Here is a 24306-nt window from a genome sequence, read left to right as displayed (position 1 = left end):
GTCAATTACACACCTATAACATACCTGTCTATCAGGGTTATTGTTACTCTTGGAAGCTTCACGTTGTTGGAAAACGCCAAGCACTGTAGCAAATGACCCTACAGCCGCCGAAGTTCGAACCTATGCAGCTGGCCAGCCATTGTCGGGATTTTCATCGGCGTTTCCTCTCAACAGCTGACGCAACCTCGTACTTTTCCGCGTTGTACGCGAGGTCCGCTCGGGCCGCAGCGGAAGGGAAGGACGAGTACAAAAACTCCAACCACATGGAAAGAGCAGGCAAACGCGGTTCAAGATGTTGGCGCTGTTTCTGTTATGTATCATCTCTTTCCAGGTGTCGTCTGCTTTGGGGGTTGCGACGTTTACCAATCCGATAAAGTCGAGCGACGGCTCGGATCCTTTTATGGTCTGTTGCGCTCCTTTCTCTCCTGATCCCAGCTTAGAGGAGTCGTTTCCTGCTTTAGGTATACCATGAGGGATATTATTGTGCGTATCGACACTCGGAATCGGAGTAATAGATCATGTGTTGCTGGCGATGCTGATGGAGCATAGATTTAACCACAACCACTTGGTCCAATATTCAGATTACTCGAGCGACGACTATCAGTGGACTGAAGACAGCTACCCCAAAAGTGGTCTGGTCAGATAGCACGTCCAGTCGATGTTGTAACGTTTGTAGGTAACGTTCAACCAGTGATCTGAATCATGGCACCCTGATTTCTGCTTGAAGGGGCTCCCGAAATTCACTGGTAATCTTAACTATCGTTTTTGATGGTCATGAGTTGCTACACAAATACAGGCAACCGACCGAGGCCTCGTGGTACATGTACGTCCCTATTCCGTTTCTGTCGAACCGAAGCACGATGGCTAAGCTTAAGGCTTGGATAGATACTACTCTGCCGGATCAAGCGGCACGCTTGACAATCAGCACATCCATGTCTTGAAAGGATCCTCGAATATTATATGGGACTCTGCCTGGAGCTACGCAGGTAAGGAAGTAATTTTACGGCAGAAAAAGATTGTTCTCAAATATCTGGTATCCAGGACGCATAGTCATTCCTAACCGTGATGTTTGGTCAATCGACGCCACAGTCCTCGTTTATGGCGATATTCGTTATCTCGTGTTTTCAAGCTGGGACGGTAACTGTACGCAATTTCTATCCTTCCAAGTTGAGTGTATGACCAATCTCTTTATCTTCAATGCAAGATCAATGTCTCTGGATCGCGTACGTATTCCACTGAGAATTCATATTGGATTCGTACACTAACATCCCTTCGGACAGGCAAATGACTAGCGCAACAACGGTCGGCAGCGCTGTCAAAATCTCGACTCCTACGCTTTCTTGGGAACAGGTCGGTGCTAATGTGAATGAGGGTCCAGGTGCGACTTGGAGCTGTCTGTTTTCGAATAGATCCCTGCTCACGGTTGCATATCAAGCGGCATTGTACCACGATGGACGAACGTGGATCGTGTTTTCGGCTTCGAGCTGTGCAGGGACAGCTTACTCCCTTGGACGGCTGGAGCTGACCGGCACCAATCCTCTGAGCCCAAGCTCTTGGTCGAAATACAGCAATCCTATTTTCACATCTGCGAACGGGTGAGCTTTGATGCCATTTCTGACATTGGACCTTCTCAAGGATTGATTGTCTTAGAAATAACGAGGTGATTTATTCCCAAATCACCGCGTCCTTCTCCTGACCGAAGTCCCTCCAAATAGCCCGGTCACAATGGGTTTTTCCTAAGCCCGAGTGGTAATGAAATCCACATGGTAAGTTAATAGTTTTCCAGGTCAGTTGAGTTATTTTATATGCTTCTAGGTATATCACGCTTCTTCAACCGTCCCAGCTTTGTGTGACGGAAGCAGGTATACCATGGTCCAACGTGCGTCTACCTCTTTAATCCAATCTGGTTGAATCTTAACGAGAAGTTTAGAGGTTACATGGCATACAGATGGGACACCGAATCTTGGCTCGCCCAGAGCTCTTACCGACAATGTTCCGGAACCACAGTAATCGCGTATGGTAGACATTCTTCATGAAAGCCGAATCTTAATATTTGTCACACAACCTAGCGATGTCCATTTTATAATTTAAGATATCAGGCATATCAGGAGCCTATCGGAGTAACAAAACAAGGTAGATTTGAACCTTGGACGCCAGCAGGACTGCGAGTAGCGAAGCAAAAAAAGTAGACAAAACGGCAACGGAGAACAACATATTTCACGTTTTGTGTTCTTCGTTCTTCGTAGCAGCAAAAGAATTTAAATAAATAAATAGAAGAAGACCGAGTTTTTAGTTCATACAACCTCCGACTTGAGAGGGCTAGGCAGATCAGCATGGTTGTAAGTAGCTTCCCTTTTCTCCTTTACCTCGGACAAGGTACACGATTGATCCTTTTCTTAGTCGGTCTAACCAGATCTGTGTACAACATGCCTGACTCAACCCGGAATCCCAGAGTATGTGCCCGATAGTTCAACAGAAGAGAGAGGAGCGGAAAACTTCTGTTAGTTGCCCTAAGTATGTTCGTAAGTCTCATGCCATCAAAATAGATGTTGAGAATACCTCAATATACAAATGGTATCATCCTCCACAGGGCAGTGACCTTATCCTCGCCAAACTTCTCAACATACCATTGCCGGGTCGTCTCAGCCGTCACACCGAGATTGACTGCGACGAACACGAGAGCGGCTAAGATGGTCTTGTTGAACATCTGCCCAGGTGGTGCCGCGATTCCTGCGAGTGAGAGATAAATCAAGCACTCAGCAGTATAGTGTGGACAAGTGATGTATCGGAAGGAGGGATGCGTAGGCAGGGAATACTTCTTCAAGGAAGCCAGATGCCAGTGACATTTGTTCTGCATCCATGACGCGAACAAGAACAATGGCAGAAAAATTGCAGTGCGTAGGCTGGGAGAGGATAAGGCCAGTTTCAATGGCGTAGAACGAAGGGTTTCTAAAGATGGTGTCAAGATCACGAGAAGATAGAAAGCGTGTGTGTACTCACGAATACCTTCCACCCAAACAGCCAATCCCATGCCTGCGTAAAAGGCCCAGCCCAACAACCAATGCACGAACCACATCTTTGCTTTGGAAGGCTTCGCAAGAAGTATGGATTCCAAGAGACGGCGGCATCCCTGGGTAGACATTAGCGCCCACGTCAATAGTATCTGCTCTTTCGACATCGCCTTCGTAGGGTCAATCTTGGGTGCCAGAGCTGCAATGGCTGAGAACAGGCGTCCATTGCGAAGAATCTCCTGGGCCCAAAATGCAGACGAGCCGACAGAGATGAGGTAGAAGTGAGTGAAATATCTATGAGGAACTTGGAGTGTCGCTAGGTAGTCCAAGAACGAAGAAAGGGAGCTTTTGGATGACTGCTGTGCATTCTCTTGCGCGACTGTTCGAGATCCATAGAGCAGAAAGCGCCTGCGTAATGGTGGGACCGCATTGACTGCTAATACCTGGTTACCAGTCAGTCAAAGGCAAGGAGAAATTTATTCAGAGTAGGACATACCACGGACGCACCAATGAGAAAACCGCCACGTACGCTTTGTACTGGGTCGACCGCCATGGCTGCGAAAAGCTAGGCGACGTGGGCCTGCCATATAAGTACTATTGCCATTACATCAAACATGTGCTTTTCTTCTTCGTGCCATCATGGTCCGTCGCGAGGACGGCAATCGACAGTTGCCTTGATAATCACGGGCAGTACCATGATGGTAGGGGGTACTGTATTGACTTGCCCTCTTTGGGTCTCGGACGGCGAGGAGCACGGGATCCTTTGCTAGCAACCACGATGACATTGAATACGCCTCTATATCTCCAGAATGCTACCAAGGCAGCGCCGGAGACGAAGATACGAGCTTCTATCCTTGCTACTGCGCTCGTCGATGCCCTGGGAGGTCCAGCCGAATTTCACGCCCGGTTCTCTTTCGATATTGTCGACACCATGCTCCCCAACGACAATTTCTCTCTTCCTCCAGGCGTGTGGACGGACGACACATCGATGACCCTCTGTCTAGCACGGTCACTTGCCACCTACCTCCCTGATAACTCAGCACTGGCTGGGGGATTCGATGAATGCCACCAGTTAGCGGCGTACACACAGTGGTGGAAGCGAGGCGTACTCTCCGCCACCGGTAAATGCTTTGACATCGGCAACACAATTTGTAGAGCTCTGACTATCTACTCGAGCAATCCGACAAAGAAACCACTCAAACACATCCAGAATGAGCTTAGTGGAGAGTTCTCCTGCGGAAATGGAAGTCTCATGCGCATCGTCCCCATAGGACTGGCATACTGGCGTGACGAGAACCAAGCAAGGGATTACGCGCGAAGAAGCAGCGCCACTACGCATCCCAATGAACTTTGCAAGGAAGCCTGTGAAGTCTGGACAGGCGCAATATGCATGATTATGGCATCCGCGACGGCCTCAGAGGGTCCCGATATTACGAAGCTTGACCTACTTTCATATTTCGCCTCATTTCCCTATTCCCATCCAAAGCTGCATGGATTGCTCGCCCTTCCTTCGTCTGCACCTTCGCCTCCTTCAGCAGCGAAAGCTTTGGAGAGCTACTATCAACATTACCATCCCCTTATGAAGCTCATAGCAGAATGTGAATCCGAGGCCAAGAATTCAAAGCTTCCGTTGCATTTGCCCCAGCCCGAGACGTTGCCGTCCTCTGGTTACGTCGTCGATACTCTGATTGCCGCCCTCTATTGTTTCTTTTCCACCAGTACATTCGAGCAAGGCGCTATCGTTGCGGTGAACTTGGGCGATGATGCTGATACTGTCGGGGCGGTTTATGGTGGTCTGGCAGGATGTTGGTATGGGTCTGAGCCGAGCAGCGCCTCCGATACCTTCTGGAGTGCCAAGGTAGCGAATTGGCACGAGAGTCTGGTTAAAAAGGATGTCATTTCAGAAGTTTCCGAGGCATTGGTCAGATTTTCAGAAAGGCTATCAAAATGAGCCAGCAGGTTTTGAAGCGAGTCGTCGGGTATTAGGAATGCTATTCTTCCTTTGTACTATGGTCCAATATTATATGTTAATTGAGTTTGATTGAACCTGGACCAACAGAATTAGAGAGTACATGACATGTAGATGTTACCGAATGCTTCAGAACTCTTTTCGACAATGTATCGGAATGATAATCGCAAATTTCCGGCTATATTATGGTCCATGTCTGTACACGTATTTTACATGGTCAAGTGCAGTTGAACAATTTGTACTCCAGACTGATTCTGTTAATTGAATGTCGAAGATATCACGAGCCCTTCACAGTAGCAAACGGGAGATCCGAACTTTCGAGGCAGTAAAGCTGGGCGGGCTGCGCAAAGCGACGAACGGCAATGCTATATAGAACAACGAACCTTCACGCGTTCCTTGTAAGTCAGCATAGACGACGAAGCAAAAAAAAAAAGGCCGCATTACCCGTTCTGTTGGCTCATTTATTGCTCTGAGCCGCCGACGGGATAGGCTCTGTCAGCGGATTCTCTTCTCGAGCCTGGTCAAGTAAACGATCCAATCCCTTTTCTTTCAACGCTTTCTAATGCCTAAGTAAGTAAACGTACGCAACCAGTCAAAAAAAAAGCAAAAGCACACCTGCGTGCACCCCTTATACTCAGCCCACACCTTCCCGCACTTTGCCTCGAATTCCTCTGCTTTTTTACGTGAATATGCCTCCCGTTGTTGTTGGGAAGCTGACGCTGCTACAGCAGGTTCGAGGTATCCTTCGAACCAGGAGTTGAAACATGAATCGTATTCACGTTTTAGAGGAGTGCACTGGGGGGCCAAGCTATCTGCCATCTTACTTTGAGAGAAACGTAGGGATCTTGGCCGAAGAACGCGTCGCGACCTAATGGCCGGCAATTCCCGTGAGGTTTCGGTGAATTGCCCTTTCTGGTCTTGTCGAGGTCTTGTCGTCGACTGCGATAACCTGGGTTTGCTTTCTTCCAATGCTGCCGTGATCTGTAGCGAAGATGGGGATGGGTGTGGCCTGGCACTTCTCTTTAGGTCCCCAACAACGAGGAACAATTGCCAGCTAATCCATGCACGAGCACTCGAGCCTCTACCTTTGCTACTGTACTTGTCAATGCCTTACTATATATTCTGTGTTGTTTTGTTATAAGCCGCGAGCAGCGCTCTATTAAGGCAGCTCGCAGACGTTGCCGAGTCTCGGCTCCTTCAGACGACTCAGAATTAACAGAGATTATTTTCTGGGCGCTTCTATAGTCCCAAAAAAGACTAAGTGTTTATAGCAAGGGAGATCAATATTTGCCATAATATCTTACGGGTAAAGACCCCTGCACCCGTTTAAATATTTCAGCCGATAGAAAGGAGTAGTAAGACACCCTAAACCTATGTATGGATGCTAGATGAAGCAGACGGCAGACGCTTCGCCCACGTACTGTGTGGCTCTTTGGAAGCCATCCACAAGTCCCAATTTATATCTCTGATCTCCCCGCGATGCTGATATATATATGTGCTTTGACAGAGGTGGCGGAAACCATCAAGTGTAATCCAACGGTGACGATCAGGAAAGTATCTTTTATTTAAGAACCATGGCCAGCCCCCAATGAGATTGACTTTGCGCAATTGCTCCAATGTTTCTACCCAGGTTGAAGGGTGTGGACGCCGCAAAGGGTCCGAGTCTGTCATGGAAATACCTACGTCCACTCGTGTCTCCCCTTTGTGGCGTGCACTTTCGGTAACAGACAGGTACCGGTGGAAGTAGACCCGGACGCAAATGGGAATATCACAGAGTTGTGGTGAAAGGGGATTTCTCCCTATGCCGATCCAACCGAGCTCGAAAGAGATGTATGGGACTTGCGGAAAGAGACTGTTTAAACCGATGTCGTTGGGCAGTTTTGCGAGATAGCCATACACTCTCTTCACGGCTGCATCGTCTATTTCTTTTCCGAGGTAGACGAAGCAGGTAATGGTACGAGTACGCTGGGGAATAAAGTCGTAGTAGATAATGGATTTTTGGCGCCCAGCTATGTCACATAGATAGTATATGTATGCAAGGTTGGTGATGTGTAGATCCTGAGAAGCAATAGGGGCATAGATGGTTTTCCACGTTCGGTTAACAAGGGGGCAAGTGGTCATGAAGGATGTTCGGGTTGAGGACGGCATTACAGAGTGCCATGCCTCACAGATAATTAGTTCTACAAGCTCTGGAGGCAATGTAGTCATGGTGAAAGAACAAGATATCGACTATTATGTAACTGGGAAGGGGCGTCGTAGTACCCAGTAGTCTCAGGCTGTCTCGTCCAAGTCTCGTCGCCCCAGTATGATTGTCCTGCGGGGATGATACACATGAGATTGAGTTCATTCCTGCTACGTTAGTAGAAGGTCTTATAGGGGATGGATGGTAGCCGAGTTTTTGACAGCTCCCCGAGCCGAATGTCATCGGACTTTCTATGTGTGGTAAATTTGAACGGCGTGCCACACATAAATTTCTGTTAAAGTCAGATTCTCGGTGTGGCAGTTTCTTTGTTTGTCACTTTGTTTACTGTGACTCATGTTACTATCACGCTCTCCACGGAGTTGCTCGGCCGAACTTCCATTCAGCTCTCCAAACAGCGATTCTGAGAGAAAATGCGAGCTGGTGGCGGCATCTGCCGCCACCGAGCGAGGCTTTTTCGAGCAGCACCCTTATTACTGTTAGTTTTTGAAGTCCTGATCATAACTATTTACTAACTGATTCAATTCACCCACAATCACCAATGGCATCGGCTCTGATTCCAACTCTTAGGTTCAATCGTGTATAAGTGAGGTAGTTTTTGGACAATGGATACTTTCATGAGGAGCGAACGTAGCAGGCTTTGCCCCAGAGCGGGCCTTACAGGAGTTATTTCCACAGAGGAACTCTCAGATAGGCTGATTGTGGATGTATCAGAGCAGCTCCTTTGACGGGTTGTTCGAATAGATAGTGAGAGCCCCCGCCAAGGTAGTGGTGATGGAGCAAAAGAGCGCGTCATGGTCTGTCGGCCGGCAATTCCCGAGACGTGCCGGTGACTTGCCACTTCTGGTCATCACCTTGCGGTCCCGGTCCCTGACTCGCCTTTCTTCCTTTGCCCGTCGTCGAGGAATCTTCCTTGTCCACCATGGACGGAGGCAACCTGACTCCCATCTCGCGCCCAACGACTGTCTCTGTAAAGGTAGACCCAACACTCAAGGAATGCGAGTCTGATGGATTTGGCGTGCGTTCTTGAAATATGCCAAATACAATGGATCTGATCTTTTCTGCTTCCAGTTCCCGACATTCCGTCAGCTCAGAAAGCTGGATCGCGTCGTTCTGTGTGCAGAAAATCTCGATGTCGGATCACCGTTTGCGTATCGTCTTCTTGCAATTGCAAACACCAGAGGCTGGTTTGCGGCCGCCACAAATACGGGTGCGTGTCGACGCGACAGTTAAGCAATGAAACCCGTTTCACACCATATATCCAGGTATAATACTATCTCCACTGAACGAACTGCAAAAATCTCTTGAATCCGATGATACCCAGCCGGTTTTCAAGCCCCAAAAGACCATAGCCCTCTCAGCGCAGCCTGTAACCCTTGCCTTTGCCTGCAATGAAACTCGGTTTCTCGTTGGTCTGGCACAAGGAGAGGTCCTTCTCTACGACGTCGACAAGCTCTGCTCCCCCGGATCTGATGACTCCCCATTACACGCACTTCGTACCTCCAACAGCCCTGCGCGTCAAATCGTTCCAAATCCCAGCAGTGATCCTACATTAGCTGAATACATAGCCATCGTGCGTTTTGATGGAAACATAGAAGTTGTCAACTCGCAGTTTCAGTCTCAAGGCGGATGGACAGCAAGGGAACATGAGGCCCTACCGGTGGCAGGTATGTTGAGATTGTTGTACACTCTTTTATTCTAACGATATTTCAGCATCCTGGTCTCCAAAAGGCAAACAGCTTGCAATTGGCCTGCGGCTTGGCGACATCTTGACCTACACTCTGAGCGACAAGGCGATGCCGCAAAAGCACATTCCACCTACCGCCCAGAGATCTACTTTGGTTTCGCTGGACTGGCTATCGGGCGGATTTACATTTCGCACAAGCTATGCCCCATCTAATCCAGAAGCTGATGTCTCTACACAACATGTTGTACATTTGGATACGCGCCAGTCTACAGTGACGACTACGGATCTCACACATCCCTTTCGCTTATCTGAACGACTCAACCAAGTTGCTCACGTCGTCGTACTTCCTAAATGGGATGATGAAAACGCTACTGCTGAGAGCACAAAGGGCCTTATGGTAGTCGGAGACATGTCCTCAACTGATTTCGAAGTCTTCGGGCACATCAGTAATACCTGGTATTGTTATTACCAGGAGAATCCTCTCTCCATCCCTCTCAACAAAGAACAAGAGGATACAGTCTTGTTGTCTCTTGCCGTTGACTTGGTCAACGGAACGGAGAATCCTATCATGTATGCTTATCTTAACGATGGAACCATACAGGGTTGGTATATGGAACATTCGAAACCTTACGCTGGGATGGTTGGGGGAACTGCTGCTGTCCCACAGCCAACCAGCCAACCAGTCCCTCCTGAGCCGAGTTCAGGATTTGGTGCCCAGACACCACAACAGCCGGCTTTTGGACAATCTTCCTTTGGGCAGGCCGCTTCCTCCCCGTCTTCAGCATTCGGTCAAGCATCCTCAGCCTTTGCGCAGCCGTCATCTACCTCTTCTGCATTCGGCCAGCCGTCGTTCGGACAATCATCAGCTTTTGGCACCTCCTCTGCCTTTGGTAGTACATCCACTTCTGCTTTCGGCCAGGCGTCGTCTTCAGGATTTGGGGCGCCAAGTCCTGGAGCGTTTGGTACCGGCACAGGCTTTGGGTCATTAACCACCACTGTGACTAACCCACCTAGCCAAGAGATCTCCATGGCGGATGCTGCGCCATCATTCGGTGGCCTATCTCTGGGGGGCAGCGATGATTCCAAACCCAAATCTACAGGAGGGTTGTTCGGCTCTCCGGCGCCGCTGCCTCTACCACCGGACCACTCCGTTAACAAACCATCCCCACAACTTTCTACTACTAGCTCAGACTCTTCAGGCTCAACGATAAGACCAGCCACAGGGTTTGGCGCTTTCGGAGGGGGCGCATTCGGTGAAAATTCTCCGTATGCCAGGGCAAGCTCAACCCCATCCACGTCTGCTTTCGCGACTGCACTTGGAAACAAGCCTGCTGAACCTCCCAAATCGGCCTTTGGACAGACAGGCTTTGCGACACCTGCAGGAAGTAATGCGCCAAAGTCTGCGTTTGGACAGCCTGCATTTGGGCAGCCTGCATTCGGACAACCTGCATTCGGACAACCTGCCTTTGGACAGTCTGGCTTCCAGAAGCCTATGGTACCTGCAGCGTCTGCCGCGTCAACAAAAACTAGTGGTGGATTCGGTGCGTTCGCTTCGGGACCATCTACATTTGGCGCTGCGTCGGGTACGCCGACAACAAATACGTCCTCGACGAAGGTTACGGGAGGCTTTGGCGGGTTTGCTTCGGGTGGGCCCTCTGCCTTTGGAAATACATCATCCTTGAGAAGCGCAGCCACAGAACCACCAAAGAGCGTGTCGGAAGCTACCGAAGTGCCTAAAACTTCTGTATTTGGCGGTGGAGGATCTCCAGCTGGGAGCACAGGGCCGTCTGTTGCAGGCTCCAGTAATAATGCGCCTTCCAACGCGTCGCCTTTCGGAACACCGAGCAAGCCTTCACCGTTCGGTGGAAGTCCATTCGCATCGGGAAGTTCACCCTTTGGCCCTCAGCGTGCGAGCATCTCACCGGAAACAAAATCTCCAGCACCCATAGCGTCTCCACCAGCAAGTCCACCCTTAGCATCATCTTCCACACCGTCACCGTTTGCCTCTCCCTCTCAGCCAGCGCCAACCACCGGGGCATTCGCGAACCTGAAGTCATCCTCGTTCCAGCCGGCTGCAGGTTTTGGCGCGTTTGGCGCTTCTAATCAGGACACTTCCTCTCCATTTTTCAAGGCAGCTGCAAATCAGACACCACCCGTATCGGCATTTTCAAATCTCCAGACTACACCCACCAAGCCGCCCGCCGTTAGCTCTTCTCCAAGTTTTGGTTCCCCTTCAGCCTTGGGTGCTCAGAAATCTGCGTTCGCGCCGCTATCAGGTACCAGCTCGCCCACTTTTGGCTCGCCTTCCGCACTTGGGGTAAAGCAGTCCGCCTTTCCGCCTTTATCTTCATCTCCTTCAGTATCTCCTACTCCTGCTAAACCCTCCATTGGTGGGTTTGGTGCGTACACGAAGTCTGCATCGCCGTTTGGCAAAATTCCAGCGCCTCAATCCTCATTTTCCGATATGTTGAAGGCCAAAGATACTGAATCTGAGGAATCAGACAAGACTTCACCGCCGCCTTCTACACCAGTCAAAGCGGAGCCTTCCTCGCCGAAGCCCTCCCCTCCCGTACCAGCACCTTTGCCTTCAACAGCTGAGCCAGAGAAAGAGAAAGAGTCTGATGCCCCCGAAATGCCTACACCTGCAGCATCTACCCCTGCCGTCTCTCCGTCATCCGCCGAGACCCCGCCCAAAGACAAAGGGAAAGGACCGGTCAAGGAAACTGACAAAACACAAGTCGAGTCTTCTTCAACATCGCCGGAATCCAAAGAGCTGTCAAAGGAGGCTTCTTTGTCGTCAGTGGCCAGTTCATATGTTGATGTGTCACAGGAAGACACCGTTGATGGAGATGTTTCCGATGATGCTTATCGGGATGGTGCAGAGGATGACGATGATGACACAGGATCTTTTCTCTCAGAAAGTATCAGTTCTACTGCTGGAGAGGATGATGAAGATTACGTACCCTCGGATGAAGAAGCTGAAGAGGAACGTTCACCTACACCATCCCAAGTACCTCTGCCGCCATCGCGCTCTCAGTCTAGCACCCCCCAGCCAGAATCTGGGACACCTCCCCCAGTACTGCCGTCGTCGACGGAGACTATCCTCCCACCTATCAAAGAGGAGAGTACTACTCCACCGGGTTCTCCTGAGAAGCAACCGGTTGTCGTGCCTCCACCCACTCCTGCAGCAGCAGCATTGGGTTTGAGAAGGCCAAACACACGCCCTGTACGCAGCTCGCCGCTTGCAAACGCTGTGGTAGGAGGCGACGAAGAGCAGGAGGAGACGAAGGAAACTCTCAAAGCCGTAGCACCAAAGCCTCGTCCCGCTTCACCCAGACCTCCCTTTGGTACACTTCCGCTGAAACCATCCGTAGAGGAAACTGTGACTCCTTCCAAGGAGATGCGACCAAAGACTCCACCGTTGCTATCAACGATGGGAGGCGGTGGCGGGAGCTTGTTTGGTAACAAGGCAGCGCCTGTACCAAAACCGTCGTCTTCGGCTTCGACGGCGGTTTCACCGTCTCCATTCTTATCGCCTTTCGCTCCTCCCCCTGGTGCGACAACGAAACCGTCTATGCCCCCGCCCTCGCTTCCAGGTGGAAGTCCCTTCAGTAAACTACCTCCGCCTGGACCTGCATCTACTCCTCCGACAACACCATTTACACCTCCTCCCGGAAATTTGTTTGGTAGGCCACTCGCGCAACCCGCACAACCCACAGAGCCCATTACTCCCACCCCTTCATCCAAGCCTGCTTTCTCCCTCCAGGATTTCCAGGAAGGTATGCAGAAAGAGTGTGCAGTTCTATGGGTAACCATGAGCAATGAACTGGAATGCGTCTGTCGTTTTCCCTGTTATCTTTAATATTACAACTAACTGTATCTTATCAGCTCCAAAAACTCGCGCAAAAAGCATCACAGCAAAGCGAAGTAATCAATACAAAGACCGGTGGTTCCCGCTTGAAAGCAGACTTAGGCAACTCAAGCCATTGGTATCCCGCGGATGCATTGAAGTACCGCGAGACGCTCCTTGGTTATGCGGAAGACTTGGAGCTTCTGAAGGAAGGTCGAGAAGAGGCCAAGAAGATTCTGAAAGAACTAGGCAGTGGAGTTGTAAAGGGTTCGTGAATTATTACTTTTGATTTGCTTCGTTATACTTACCGCTACGTGTAGCAAACACGAGGAAAGAGGAGATCGAGCGATTCAATCGTGCAAAGCAAGACGACAGTTTTGCTAAAATGCTAAGGAGCCGCACCTTGGGTCCGGAGCATCTAGAGACTCGGGTACGTCTGAGAGGGGAGCTGATGAGAAGAAAAACGGAAGTATCGAAATTGGAAAATGTGTTGAAAGACTATAAGAAGAAAGTATCCTCTATGAAGAGCTATAAGGGCGTCTTTAGGTAAGTCCCTCTCTCGTTGATCTTGGCGCCCCGACTCAACATTTTCTTGTTCGTAGGGCTCCGTCACTGGACACTGTCAATAGGACATATCGAAACATCGACATCGCAATTCAACAAGAAAGAGATGCTATTGATCGTCTGGAACAGAGGTTATCGAGAATCGATTTGAACAGCACGCGGTCGTCTGCTCCAAAGAGAGACCCGCGCCTCCCTGACCTCCCTTCACGACCTCGCGCGGTGCTACCGCATGCGGCAGTGACAACCGCTGCTGCTCTGAATGCCGAACGCTCTGCCCAGAAGCTGAAGCAAGCACTACTTGGCTTGCGCAAAGAACCATTGTTAAACCAGCCCAAAGCTAATGCTCCGACTCCTCCGGTTGCATTTTTGTCAACGTCTCAGGCAAGCGGGTCGACAAAAGAAGGCGTAGTTTTTAACACTCCTATCAAGATTGAAGGACCATTATTCGGGAATAATGGTGTTGCCGATACCAGCTCATTTGGGACAGACTTTGAATTCCCTGATGACGACGACAGCTTCCACCTGAGTACGCCCGTGCCTACTGGGCGACGTGGAGCGGGGGGAGGAAAGAAACACGGAGGCGGGTTGTTCAAGAAGAGTCCCAGCACAGCCACGACATCACCAAAGGCACCGACCTTTGATTGGGGACCGTTGCCTGCGTTCGACTACGGAAAAGCTGGTAGTGGATCGCCTTTGGTTATGGGAATTAGTGGAGGGCCTCGAAAATAGCTACTTACTAACGATATATCGACACTGTGTATTGTTATCGCTTTGAATCTTGCATGTACTTCTGTATTATCTTTGATATCACTACAAAGAGCTTCTATTGGACATACGTTGAAAGTCAAGTATAGCATAGATATTCACACATATCCCGATGCTCTTGGGAGAAAACAACCAAGGCGTGTGGCGATTATTTTGCAGCCATAATACATCGAGCAATGATGATACCTATCTGGGGTATTCGAAATGTCTGGCAGCATACTCGGCTGGATGAACATTATCAATCCGTTTGACCTGTCACATTTCTTAGAAGTAGCCGCAACAGCAATTCACTAAAGTACTGTAAAGGAAATATGTAAATGCACCGGACATTAGACTGGGTTGCTGTCTGGCTGGCAGCACGAGCAATGCAAAAGGCGCCGGTATAAATCGATGATAGATGAAAGAAGATTCAATAATCCAAGTGTCACCAATTTGCCATAGAGAACGGAACACTCTCCACCTCCTGCTCGTATTCGACTTCCACGCGGGGACCCTCTACAAAAGGAATTAGTACACCTTCGTTAAAGTTATGCAAGACGCTTACTTTTTGTCTTTTTGTCTGGTCGTTTGCGCGTAGGCTTCGACGAGGATGGAGGCGGTGCTTTCCGTTTTCCAAGAGATGTTTTAGGCCCGACATTTTCTCTTGACTCGCTAGCGGAGCCATCATCATCCTCATCGTCTTGTCCCTCGCCTTCAGAATCCTCGTCCTGTATTGCATTAGATTGAACCCAATTACAGTAACGCGGATGAACACTCACAGCAGCTTCCTCCAGATCACTCAGACCATCGTCATCTTCGTCCCCGCTGATATCACTGACAAACTCCCGGTCGCCCCAATCATCATCCATTTCTTCTTCAAGCTCTTCCTCGTCTTCCTCATCCGTTTCATCCGCCAGCATCTCCAGCGTGTCTTCGGCATCCTTCGAGCTCTCTCCATTCTTTTCCCGGTCAAGGATGGCCTGCCAAACCGTCTCGTTGACGTTAAGCGGTGCATCACCGTATGCTTTTGATTTCAGACGTTCAATGAGTTCTTTCTCAATTGAGCGTTCTAGATGAGCAGCAGAAAGCGCCTTTCTTTCCCGAACAGCTTCCCGACGATCCAATTTTTTCTTTACCCCAATGAGCTTAGGCCTGTGAAACGTGAATTGAGAAACTCTCGTTTGTTGGTTAGGATAACATACTGTTGGCGTAGCTGTAGTCGGCGCATTTTGATAAGGTACTGCGTGATTTTCGTTACACGCTGCTTGCATTTGTGAATGACGAAATTTGGCCAATATATCAGCTCACTGTCGATCTAAAAGGAATTAGAGAACGCGAAGGGAAGGATGGGGAATCCCTCACCTGCTCAAGAGCCTTCGTATAGTTATTTGACAGTTTTACTTTCTCCCACATATGTGCCGGTGAATGTGCGCGTTCTATGGTCTTCATGTACAGATACAAAACACCTGGATGCAAACAGTAAGACCAGTGGAAGTAAAGAACCGTCGGATAGTGTACCTTCTTTCTCCCTAATTGTTGCATACTGAGAGTTCGCCAAAGGACAAGACTGTCGGTTGCAGAATCCCGTTACATTGTATTCGTTTCGACAAAAATTTTGTGTTGCAGTTCTGGCCAAAAATGAGCACTTTGAAGAGCTTGTAGATAGGAACAACGTGCTTGACTTTGTAGGAACAGAACTGGTTGTTGATGACAGACCATATCACGTCGTCGCTTTGCATGGTAGATGAGCAGTACGAAGTACAGAAGAATCAAAAAGATTTCAAGAGTTCAGCGTTGCTTTGGCTTGTTTATTTCTAAAGAGGTCGGGGTACGGGCCGGTCCCATCAACCCCTATATAATGTACGAATACGCACTTTTATCATTGGCTCTTCAAGCTTCAGTATCTGGAGGAAGTCAGAAAAGCTGGCGAGGTTCGCGCTACAGATGTTCAAAATCCAAGCAGACTCCATTCGACGTCATTCCACAACTGGGTATGACGTGAATTTCATGAAACCGTTCTTTCAATACCAAACCGCTCCAGTTCAAGGTCGGAAATGATAATTTGTGGAGTTCCAGGAACGCGACAAGTTATATAGCTAACTTGGCAAGTTAACAACAAAATAACGGTAGCAAATCAAAAGGGTAAGTATAACAGTTACATATTACTTCAAATGCGCTAGTGTGATCTCATTAGTTCTAGAATTTAGGCTATGATATACATTTTTGAGAAAGACGTCCCCAACCTGTATGACAATGTGTCACTACCTCTATGAACTACAGATGAAGGAGCCGAACTTACAAGCCAGTGCTTGGGCCCTTCAGGGAGCTCCCTTCCGTGACTGATACCAGATATACAATCTACGGTGTTGTTCTCGTCCACAGGAAAGAAACCCAGGTCACGGGAGTCGATAGGAAACTCCTTGTCGCCAATAACGAAAGAGACCACAACACTAGTCTGGCATGGAATGATCCACGAGTCTCGGTCAAATCGCGCACCGGGAATCTTTTGGTGTATCGAATATACGTCCTGGTACAAAAAAGGTCACAAGGCAAGTCAGAACATTGCATACGGTCATATATACCTTAGGTTGCGCGAGAATAAGGGTCTACGCAGTAAATGATTGTGTGAACATGTCCAACGTAACAAAAAACTTACCGATCCGGTGTCCAGCACTGCGAACCTGTTTTTCAGTCCCAAGCTTTGTCCATTTACCCTTATATCGTCTAGAAGAACCTCCCAAAAGCCTCGTACATTCTGGTTCTTCACTGTGATAGTAGTATTCGGTTGAAATTTAGACGGATCCATGCCGCCCAGCATCAGTTCTCCGTCATTCTTTCCGTCAGCAGCACGTGGAATTTTGAACGACACCACTTCATCTTCTATCTGGTGTGCTTTATAGAGCGCTTCGACCACCGTTGGCGTTCTTTGACGGGAGGCCACCTGTGGTACCATCAGTGAAGGTCTTTGGGATGATCATCACTTACTGTCTGTGCGAAACCAAGGAGTCCATCAAACGGTATACTGTCTCTGAAACACAAAACATGAGCGAAAGGAAAACAGGATAAAACACAAGCTCGTACGCTGTAAAATCCGCACTTTCGTTTTGCGCAACGCCAAACTTGTGTGCTTTGAGTTCCAAGCCCACGATGGACACATCGTCGTGCGCTAGAAAGCCGGAAACCTGGCCTGTGCCATACCAAATACTCCAGCTCTCATTCGTGCCAACAAATGTCTTGCTTGAGTGCGGACCGAGAAACGAATGATTGCCCTGATGCTTGTCAGATAAAATGCATACTACGGAAGAAAACCACGTACGCAAGTGCCCCCATCGTCGCATCGACAATCTTCGGCACCAACCCAAAAGTCCGCAGATCCAGTATCCATTAGAAACTGATGGGAAACTGGCGGGGTTCCCAAATCCACTGGGCCGTAGTCTATTCATGAACCTGGGTCAAACTGTTGTGTACGCCGTACATTATTGAATGACTGACATCCTATATCATTGGCCCTATTCTCCAAAGGTCAGTTGGCTGGTGCACAGGGATCGTTGCAACCTACTTACTGAATTGACAGCTTTTCTGCAAAATCTCCTCTATCTTTTCCCTGAAACGATTCTGGAATATATGGCAAAAGGCGGTCTCTTAGAAGTGATTGAAGCAGAGGAGGTTGCCCTTGCATGAGGGCGAGACGTTGATCGCATCGGTTCACATGCTGCTGATATACCTGCATGAAAATACACCGTAAATTAACATCCAAAAAACAGGATAATGTACACTTACAATGGCGGGAAGAAGCTCACCATTTTCCACCGAGCTGGATACCCGCTGGATTGGTATCGAAATGGACCGTGGCCGTAATATAGGCTCGCCCGCGACGATGGCGACGACGAAAAGGCAGAAGACGAAAAAAAACTTCATTTTAACGCGGCATTAAGCTGGAGCAAGGAAAGAAGGGAAGGGCGAGCAAAAGGCAACCAGAAGAAGCAACCAAATTGATGCTCGTTTTGATTCGGATTCGCGATCAAAGAAGCCGATCGCATTTAGCCCAGACGCCACAGTACATATCCACTTTCCATCCAACTTAGTCGGATTGCAACTGTTCGCTACTCCAGCGCTGTAAAATTGAGCACGAATGTCAATGCCTTGTCAGATTTGATATCCGATGGGAACAGCCATTGGGCATCAGGCCAAAGCGAAGATCCATGTCAAAATCTAGATGCAAGTTTGTCAGCCCAGTGTAAGTGAGCAGAGTCAGGTCGTACATTGTATGTTTATTGTAAACCATGCTGTAGTTGTGGTGATACACATTGGAGGGCCTTGCACCGAGAAAACTAGGAAAAATAAACGAAACGAAAAACCAACATACAACAATGCGATATAGTAACCGGCACTGTAGGATGGAGAGGCGTTGTTATGTGTCACTATTGGTACTACGTACGTTGAAGGTATACTATGCGGGGAAGGGGAAAAATGCAAAATGCCATCATAAAATAACTGTAAAATGAGATATGCAATGAGAGCTAACGTCACTCGCGGTTTCTAGTTATCCAACCTTCGCGTGAGCTTCCAGGATCCATCCATGCCTTGAAGTCTGACACGAGCGACGTCACATGCTGGTTAGAACTGTCGCGTAAATTCCGAATGTATGTCGGAGGGTTGCCAGTCGGTAGTACACATAGATGCAGAATTGATGTTGAGCTTGACGATGTAATTAACAACGTGTACTATATCTCATGAACGGGAATGTTCAATGAGAAGTATGGATGGTTCAGCGCTTCTCGAACTGTGATGCGCTGCGCGGGATCGAAAGCTAATAGCTTCTGTACCAGATTCAGGAACTGGCGATTGATAGCGTCAGTCTGAGGTATGACCTCCTACGTATGAACAATAACGTTAACAACGTTCAGAAATGTGAAAGGAGAATCGTACTAACCGAGAGTGGTCTTGTCGCACGAACGTCCTTCTTGCTCTGTCGTGAAGCTTTAGGCTTAGGCCAGTCTAGTTTCGAACCTTCCTTAAAGAATTCGGGTTTCGTGCGAGCACCCTGCCGGGAAAAGCGCTCCGGCATCTTGCCCATGACCATCTCCATCATCGCAAGATGTTCCAGATTATCATGGGTCTGGAAAAGGGCTATTCCCGTGAAGAACTCGACGAGAATACATCCAAGCGAGTACGCATCACAGGGATAGGACCAGCCCAATCCTTTAGCAGTGATTAGTCCTCAGTCTCGAGAAGATAAACAATCACGGACCTAGGATGATCTCGGGCGCCCGGTAATGACGAGTTGAAACAACTGTCGAATGATATTCGGACTCAAACGTGGCTGAACCGAAATCTATGAGACGAATGTCTGTGGATTGCAGTATACGTTTCGCCTTGGGGGGGGCGTTGCGCTAGGAGGGCCATAAGCACTGTTTCAGGCACAAGAAAAAAAATTAAAACCTACCTTTCCTGGCACAGGAACATGCACCACCTTGTAGTCATTGTGCACTAGCAGTATGTTTTCGGGTTTCAGGTCTGTGTGAACAAGCTTGAGATCGTGCAAGACTACCGGCCCAAGTTAGTACATGACGGAACCAAAAATACAAGGTTACTTACATGCGACACTTCCCAGTAGCTGTCGAGCGAATGATTGAATGTGGTGCCGAGGAAAAGGCGCAAAGTCGTTTTCCTTAAGAAAATCGTACACACACATTCCCAGGAGTTCCGAAACCAGACAGATGTGATTCCGATGGTCGAACCATTGAATCAAGTGGATACATTTGCTGCAGAAAGTCCATTAACATCAGCAAAGAAGTGAAATCGAAGTGCTTACTTGCGGTTCAAAGGGTCGCGCTCCTTGAGTCTCTGTAAAACACGGACTTCGATCTTGCTAGCATCGCGATACTTCTGTATAGCTCGAATAATCTTGATAGCAACTCTAGCATTGGTCTCAGTATCGATGGCTTCGACAACCTTCCCAAAGGTGCCCTGTCCAAGCAGTTTCACAGTGCGATCTAAACGGCTACATCAGCTGTCGCCCTGAACGAGTGTGAAATCAGTACTTACAACGTCGATGGATCATATCATTGGGTACGATAATGTAATGTCCCTCTTTGTCATCACAGGAGACAGATCCCTTCGAAGTCTATGACAAGAAAAAGCCGTTGAACACGTCATTCAAAAGTGTGGTCTGAGCGCGACAACTCACCTCATCTGTCGCAGCTGCGCTTCTGGTATCCCAGGATTTAGTTTGGGTAAGAGCCTGGGAGTGGTGGCCGCTTGCTACAACTTTCTTGGCAGGTAGCGCACGGACCTCCTCGAGATGGTCCCGTTTCCGTTTCTTCGGTGGAGGGGCAACGATTGCGGAAGATGAGCTCGCCGATAAAGCCTGGGCCTCTGCAGCAGCCCGAGCACGAGTCCTTATGGGCGCAGAGTACAGAGGAGGCTGGTATGAGGCAGAAAAGGCGCCAGTATGAGTGGTCGCAGGTGACATAGTAGGCGGGGGTGGTGTATCCTCAATAACGATGACGTCCCGGAGCTTCCCATCATTGTCCAGCTCCTGTACTTCACTGTAGCTGACGGTATACTGGTGAGCACGTTTCCGTTTTCTAGTGACCACTGGCGGCGTAGGAAGGACATTAGTGGTGTTGGGATTGACGCCATTGAGTGACTGGAGCGAATACTGAGAAAGCATTTGGGGCGGCAACGGGTGTACCGCAGCCTGCATCGTCTGGGTTGCTGTGAACGACGTGATGGGCAGAGAGAAAAAGCGTCAGCAGCTTCGGCGGGGCAGAGCCAGTTGTAAGTAATCTCTCCGTCTGTCTTGTTTGGTCCCTTGTTTACCTAAGCCACTCCAACAGGCAATTCACTCGACGGACTTGCGGCAATTCGACATTCACGGCCAAGTCCGTTACCCGTTCCCCTACCGCCCCCTGGCCTTCTGTGCCGCCTCTGATCTTCTTACAGCTCCACGGCTGCAAAGGGGGTCCCTCTGTTTTGTTCCCAGCAAGAAATCTTTGTATACCTTTGCTAGACTGCCGGTCTAGATGAACCTCGCTATCTGCCGGTCACATCATTTATGGAACCGTTTTCTAGTCATATCTGCCCGCGGAATTGGCCTTCACATGCGCCAGATACTGTTTTCAGCAATGGCACGGTATATGCCACAAATATATCACTGTCATCATGAAATGTCACCCAAGTACATATATGGGCGTCAATGGTGATGTGGGTGATTTACACGCGATTCGACTTCCACATAACAGCCTTTTTACTGAAAGTATCGCCCGTATACCCCGTGCATGCACCATGCATTTTGCAGGTCGCCTTCAACGGCATGATGATGGGGCGCGTTGTTCACACGACACCGTCTTTTTCACCTTGATCCGGATGCTATGACTCTGCTGTACTAGGTACTGCAGCTGTGTTCCCTATTGTTACACCTATAATACAAACATACATATGCGGATGCTTCGTCGTAGCCATTTATTCTGTCGGAGAGACATTCCGAGTGGAAATATCAATCGACATGATATCCTGAAGACGTGGTAAATTAGCCAAACTTGAATCGAAGAACGTGCAGAAGCCTGACCAATCCTCGTTCCTTCAGCTCAGCAAGCGTAGGCATCATTCCCAGCCTCAAGAGCTGCAGCGCCTTACTGGCCACGGGGTCATTTTGCATGCTGATAATGAAAGCAGGTCATCAGCCTTGGTCATCACAGGTACGATAATATATATGCACACCTGGCAACAGCGATGATTTTACCACCCTTGGAGTAGTAGGCTATGAACTGAAACAGGTCCGTCTTTGTCTGCATCTGAAAAAGAGAGGGAGGGCACCTACCTTTAATTCCCCTGGGTCACCGACAATCGTGACTTCGTCATGACCGGCACCGTAGCCACCGTACCGGAGTTGTTGACCCTCTTCGTTACATCAGCTGCGTGTCGGCAAGCGGAAGTTGAAACCTTACGTGCGCTCCAAAAGAACGGAAGCTTAGTGTAAGGCCGAGGAGTACCAGCAATCGACCTTCCCAGTACCCGACCTTGGTTTGATGCAACCTGAGAAGTGAAATTGAGAGGACACGCTCGATGTCAACAGGATCAAACTTACATTCCAATGTTCGATGCGGGCGAACGTGACGACTCGGTCTTTTTGCACCACTGGTGCTACTGCAATATCACCTACGCCGGGATGATATCTATCAGTGGCGCTCCCTATAAGTTTGAAGTCGACGATCATCTTACCAATTGCAAACACACCCTTTACTCCAGGGGGTGTTTTAATAGCCCTAAGATACTCATCCACCTTGACAGAACCATCAGCCTCCAATTCAATGAGTCCCTTCAAAAAGTCCGTGGCCGGGCGGACCCCGACCCCCATGATAACGAAATCGGCAGGCAGCGTTTCGCCGTTAACAACAACACCTGTGGCGAGTTTGTCGTTGTCTTCGTGAGATACGATCTTCTCGACTTTGCTAGACATGTGGAACTTGACACCTTGTGATTCGTGATACTATCATGATCGTCCTCAGAATATGGCAGGGTACAAGATGAAAACCGGCAAACCTTCATAAGCCCCTTACCAACCTCCTTACCCAGCACGGCCTCGAATGGATACTTCTCCATTCCAATAACATCGATTGATTCCAGTCCCCGTTTGGCTAGTGCAACGACAAGTTCCATGCTGATGAAAGAGCTGCCGATGACGACGACTCTTTTTCCCTTCTGTGCCGCTATGATGTGGATTTCAATGAGAATCAAACGTAATTCCAGATTAGAAGTATCGGCTTACCAGCATCAACCTTTCGAGCGTCCTCGACAGTCCTGAATGTAAATACATTTTCAAGGTCTGCGCCTGGTATAGGTAGTCGCCGAGGAGTTCCTCCAGTTGCAAGAACTAATTTATCGTAAATAAGTGAGTCCTTGCCATCAATAATGACTTTGCGATTTGGAAAATCGATCGAGGTCACAGTCTGCACCAAGTTCTCATGAGCTCGGCAAGGGTTAGCAATGAAACTTTACTTACGACTCCGGTTCGAACGTTGGTCCCAAACTTGACTTTGAGTTCCGCGGCATTCTTCCACTCCAGCTTAGATGGGTCTGTAATTAGTGCTTTGCTCAGTTTGGTTCTAAATGGATCGTCAAATGACAGAGCAACTAGAGGTAGATATTTCATCGTACCGGTCAATTGGGGCATATGGCTCTTTGGTTAGGATGGTAATAGGATATTTATACCCATTCTGCAAAGTGTTCAGGATATCAGCCACTCATAAAGAGAGGAACCAACCTCTCTCAAACTTTCCACGAGACTGAAAGCCCCGGCACCACCCCCAACGATGATCGTTCCTTTGCCAACAGCATCAAAGCCCGTGGTAGATAATTTGGGAGGCCTAGCCATCTTCTCCTTAAGTGTGTATGCGGGGTTCGCACTGACGTATATCTTGCCATCTTTGACGCGGGTTTCGAAGGAGTGAATGCCAGCCGGAGCGGGAGCATCCTCTATTCCAATTCTTATTTAATAGATCGGGGCGTAGGGAACGAGTCGACACGCACCAATGTCACCGGAGGAAACATGAAAGCAAGCTGACAATACACGCGTTACTCACGAGGTCTGCGATAAGACGGTTACACTCACCTCCGTGCCAAGGGCTTTTGACATACAAAAACATCAAAATTTACGCGTCGAGCAGAAACGAGGAAGTAGCGGACCATGTTACTTTTCCATCGTGAGTGAGTACACCTTTAGCAAGAGGTGCTCCGTAATGGGTGCAGTAAGCACTGGTCGCATGTATCTTGTCTCCCAAACGCGAGAGAAGAACCTTTCCTTGCTCGAAGTCGACTTCCTTCCTAAAAACCCTGCGTTTAACCTCATGCTGTCGAGACAGGGAGATCGAGTCACATTTCTCCATCTTTAAGCTCAGATTCATCGAGAACGGGGAGCGATTTGGCAGACATTGTTCGAATAGGCTGGAGACGTAGGAGTAGCGGAAAAGGGGCTTTCTTTACGGGTAAGCCTAACCGCACTAACATTGTATGGGAACGTACCCACAGATCTAGACTGTATATGTAAGACAGAATACTCCAATCAGAGGCGGCTAATTGGTCATCGGTTTCGGGTTCAACTCGTCACGATGGTCGTCCTGAGGCAGATATATGATCCACAATGCTGCGGTTGAATTTCAGTGTTCACGATGAAAACAAAAGCAGGCAAAGTTGACTAAAAATTAGACATAGTGTTCACTAGCTGATGCTGCACGATAACGGCACTTGTGTGGCCTTCTTTGGTCAGCTTTGGTCTCG

At 48.8% G+C, this 24306-nt stretch overlaps 10 protein-coding genes across 10 annotated transcripts; 3 read left to right on the top strand and 7 right to left on the bottom strand.

Annotated features, from left to right (window-relative positions):
- Window positions 1–25: 25 nt before the first annotated feature.
- EV420DRAFT_78638 (Arabinanase/levansucrase/invertase) lies at window positions 26–2057 on the top strand. Its single transcript, XM_060483454.1, has 14 exons — window positions 26–403; window positions 462–483; window positions 550–672; window positions 728–746; window positions 797–823; window positions 886–986; window positions 1042–1143; window positions 1205–1223; window positions 1281–1378; window positions 1436–1595; window positions 1651–1660; window positions 1716–1766; window positions 1816–1879; window positions 1931–2057. Exons 1-14 carry the CDS (start codon window positions 293–295, stop codon window positions 2008–2010), a joined length of 987 nt encoding a protein of 328 aa, XP_060339720.1. The 5' UTR covers window positions 26–292; the 3' UTR covers window positions 2011–2057.
- Window positions 2058–2560: 503 nt separating this feature from the next.
- On the bottom strand, window positions 2561–3564 carry EV420DRAFT_1634328 (uncharacterized protein; the record flags this gene model as incomplete). The annotated part of the gene is made up of 3 exons (XM_060476308.1): window positions 2561–2949; window positions 3001–3454; window positions 3508–3564. 3 exons carry the CDS (start codon window positions 3562–3564, stop codon window positions 2561–2563), a joined length of 900 nt encoding a protein of 299 aa, XP_060339719.1.
- A 112-nt stretch (window positions 3565–3676) lies between these two features.
- EV420DRAFT_78747 (ADP-ribosylation/Crystallin J1) lies at window positions 3677–5418 on the top strand. The gene has a single exon (XM_060483462.1). It carries the CDS (start codon window positions 3790–3792, stop codon window positions 4960–4962), a length of 1173 nt encoding a protein of 390 aa, XP_060339718.1. The 5' UTR covers window positions 3677–3789; the 3' UTR covers window positions 4963–5418.
- On the bottom strand, window positions 5170–5874 carry EV420DRAFT_78678 (mitochondrial distribution/morphology family 35/apoptosis). The gene is made up of 3 exons (XM_060483456.1): window positions 5596–5874; window positions 5425–5539; window positions 5170–5363 (listed from the first exon to the last, which is right to left on the bottom strand). The coding sequence occupies exons 1-2, from the start codon at window positions 5797–5799 to the stop codon at window positions 5438–5440; spliced, it is 306 nt and encodes a 101-aa protein (XP_060339717.1). The 5' UTR covers window positions 5800–5874; the 3' UTR covers window positions 5170–5363; window positions 5425–5437.
- Window positions 5875–6270: 396 nt separating this feature from the next.
- On the bottom strand, window positions 6271–7391 carry EV420DRAFT_1497541 (uncharacterized protein). Its single transcript, XM_060470922.1, has one exon. It carries the CDS (start codon window positions 7186–7188, stop codon window positions 6352–6354), a length of 837 nt encoding a protein of 278 aa, XP_060339716.1. The 5' UTR covers window positions 7189–7391; the 3' UTR covers window positions 6271–6351.
- Window positions 7392–8066: 675 nt separating this feature from the next.
- Window positions 8067–14292, top strand: EV420DRAFT_77584 (uncharacterized protein). The gene is made up of 7 exons (XM_060483421.1): window positions 8067–8198; window positions 8252–8390; window positions 8446–8847; window positions 8894–12702; window positions 12756–12984; window positions 13038–13263; window positions 13320–14292. The coding sequence occupies exons 1-7, from the start codon at window positions 8103–8105 to the stop codon at window positions 14008–14010; spliced, it is 5592 nt and encodes a 1863-aa protein (XP_060339715.1). The 5' UTR covers window positions 8067–8102; the 3' UTR covers window positions 14011–14292.
- A 12-nt stretch (window positions 14293–14304) lies between these two features.
- Window positions 14305–15961, bottom strand: EV420DRAFT_77372 (Mak16 protein). The gene is made up of 7 exons (XM_060483415.1): window positions 15703–15961; window positions 15544–15653; window positions 15388–15491; window positions 15228–15340; window positions 14805–15177; window positions 14591–14753; window positions 14305–14541 (listed from the first exon to the last, which is right to left on the bottom strand). The coding sequence occupies exons 1-7, from the start codon at window positions 15762–15764 to the stop codon at window positions 14471–14473; spliced, it is 996 nt and encodes a 331-aa protein (XP_060339714.1). The 5' UTR covers window positions 15765–15961; the 3' UTR covers window positions 14305–14470.
- Window positions 15962–16135: 174 nt separating this feature from the next.
- EV420DRAFT_77179 (aspartic peptidase domain-containing protein) lies at window positions 16136–18318 on the bottom strand. Its single transcript, XM_060483408.1, has 11 exons — window positions 18288–18318; window positions 17806–18237; window positions 17589–17749; window positions 17518–17534; window positions 17342–17460; window positions 17107–17294; window positions 17011–17053; window positions 16682–16966; window positions 16608–16631; window positions 16325–16552; window positions 16136–16268 (listed from the first exon to the last, which is right to left on the bottom strand). Exons 2-11 carry the CDS (start codon window positions 17941–17943, stop codon window positions 16188–16190), a joined length of 1284 nt encoding a protein of 427 aa, XP_060339713.1. The 5' UTR covers window positions 17944–18237; window positions 18288–18318; the 3' UTR covers window positions 16136–16187.
- A 431-nt stretch (window positions 18319–18749) lies between these two features.
- Window positions 18750–20734, bottom strand: EV420DRAFT_1258503 (CMGC/CLK protein kinase; the record flags this gene model as incomplete). Its single annotated transcript, XM_060466893.1, has 8 exons — window positions 18750–18899; window positions 18959–19227; window positions 19277–19418; window positions 19472–19572; window positions 19624–19790; window positions 19841–20021; window positions 20074–20152; window positions 20216–20734. The coding sequence occupies 8 exons, from the start codon at window positions 20732–20734 to the stop codon at window positions 18750–18752; spliced, it is 1608 nt and encodes a 535-aa protein (XP_060339712.1).
- Window positions 20735–21492: 758 nt separating this feature from the next.
- Window positions 21493–23961, bottom strand: EV420DRAFT_1634322 (uncharacterized protein; the record flags this gene model as incomplete). Its single annotated transcript, XM_060476307.1, has 16 exons — window positions 21493–21543; window positions 21599–21689; window positions 21751–21797; window positions 21851–21930; window positions 21978–22065; window positions 22118–22188; window positions 22252–22519; window positions 22573–22739; window positions 22799–22979; window positions 23033–23135; window positions 23188–23246; window positions 23294–23505; window positions 23560–23589; window positions 23642–23655; window positions 23716–23853; window positions 23906–23961. 16 exons carry the CDS (start codon window positions 23959–23961, stop codon window positions 21493–21495), a joined length of 1656 nt encoding a protein of 551 aa, XP_060339711.1.
- Between the last annotated feature and the right edge of the window lie 345 nt (window positions 23962–24306).

This window comes from Desarmillaria tabescens, assembly GCF_030435595.1.
Source record: "Desarmillaria tabescens strain CCBAS 213 chromosome Unknown EV420scaffold_1, whole genome shotgun sequence".
In the NCBI taxonomy this organism is placed as follows: Eukaryota; Fungi; Basidiomycota; class Agaricomycetes; order Agaricales; family Physalacriaceae; genus Desarmillaria; species Desarmillaria tabescens.
Note: the sequence above shows the minus strand (reverse complement) of the source record. Positions and strands in the feature narration are given on the sequence as shown.

What these genes read in the sequence shown, in the direction of transcription:
- EV420DRAFT_78638 (XM_060483454.1), top strand. Translation starts at nt 293, where the DNA reads ATGTTGGCGCTGTTTCTGTTATGTATCATCTCTTTCCAGGTGTCGTCT. An exon ending in ACCGAGGCCTCGTGGTACAT is followed by an intron (nt 824 to 885) that starts GTACGTCCCTAT and finishes AGGCTTGGATAG; the next exon opens with ATACTACTCTGCCGGATCAA. An exon ending in CAGGTATACCATGGTCCAAC is followed by an intron (nt 1,880 to 1,930) that starts GTGCGTCTACCT and finishes CGAGAAGTTTAG; the next exon opens with AGGTTACATGGCATACAGAT.
- EV420DRAFT_78747 (XM_060483462.1), top strand. Translation starts at nt 3,790, where the DNA reads ATGACATTGAATACGCCTCTATATCTCCAGAATGCTACCAAGGCAGCG.
- EV420DRAFT_78678 (XM_060483456.1), bottom strand. Translation starts at nt 5,799, where the DNA reads ATGGCAGATAGCTTGGCCCCCCAGTGCACTCCTCTAAAACGTGAATAC. An exon ending in AGTATAAGGGGTGCACGCAG is followed by an intron (nt 5,540 to 5,595) that starts GTGTGCTTTTGC and finishes CTTAGGCATTAG; the next exon opens with AAAGCGTTGAAAGAAAAGGG.
- EV420DRAFT_1497541 (XM_060470922.1), bottom strand. Translation starts at nt 7,188, where the DNA reads ATGACTACATTGCCTCCAGAGCTTGTAGAACTAATTATCTGTGAGGCA.
- EV420DRAFT_77584 (XM_060483421.1), top strand. Translation starts at nt 8,103, where the DNA reads ATGGACGGAGGCAACCTGACTCCCATCTCGCGCCCAACGACTGTCTCT. An exon ending in TGCGGCCGCCACAAATACGG is followed by an intron (nt 8,391 to 8,445) that starts GTGCGTGTCGAC and finishes CCATATATCCAG; the next exon opens with GTATAATACTATCTCCACTG. An exon ending in TGAGGCCCTACCGGTGGCAG is followed by an intron (nt 8,848 to 8,893) that starts GTATGTTGAGAT and finishes ACGATATTTCAG; the next exon opens with CATCCTGGTCTCCAAAAGGC.
- EV420DRAFT_77372 (XM_060483415.1), bottom strand. Translation starts at nt 15,764, where the DNA reads ATGCAAAGCGACGACGTGATATGGTCTGTCATCAACAACCAGTTCTGT. An exon ending in TTCTGTTCCTACAAAGTCAA is followed by an intron (nt 15,654 to 15,702) that starts GCACGTTGTTCC and finishes ATTTTTGGCCAG; the next exon opens with AACTGCAACACAAAATTTTT. An exon ending in AACAATTAGGGAGAAAGAAG is followed by an intron (nt 15,492 to 15,543) that starts GTACACTATCCG and finishes GTTTGCATCCAG; the next exon opens with GTGTTTTGTATCTGTACATG.
- EV420DRAFT_77179 (XM_060483408.1), bottom strand. Translation starts at nt 17,943, where the DNA reads ATGAAGTTTTTTTTCGTCTTCTGCCTTTTCGTCGTCGCCATCGTCGCG. An exon ending in GAAAGTGCGGATTTTACAGC is followed by an intron (nt 17,054 to 17,106) that starts GTACGAGCTTGT and finishes TTTGTGTTTCAG; the next exon opens with AGACAGTATACCGTTTGATG. An exon ending in TCCTTGGTTTCGCACAGACA is followed by an intron (nt 16,967 to 17,010) that starts GTAAGTGATGAT and finishes ATGGTACCACAG; the next exon opens with GTGGCCTCCCGTCAAAGAAC.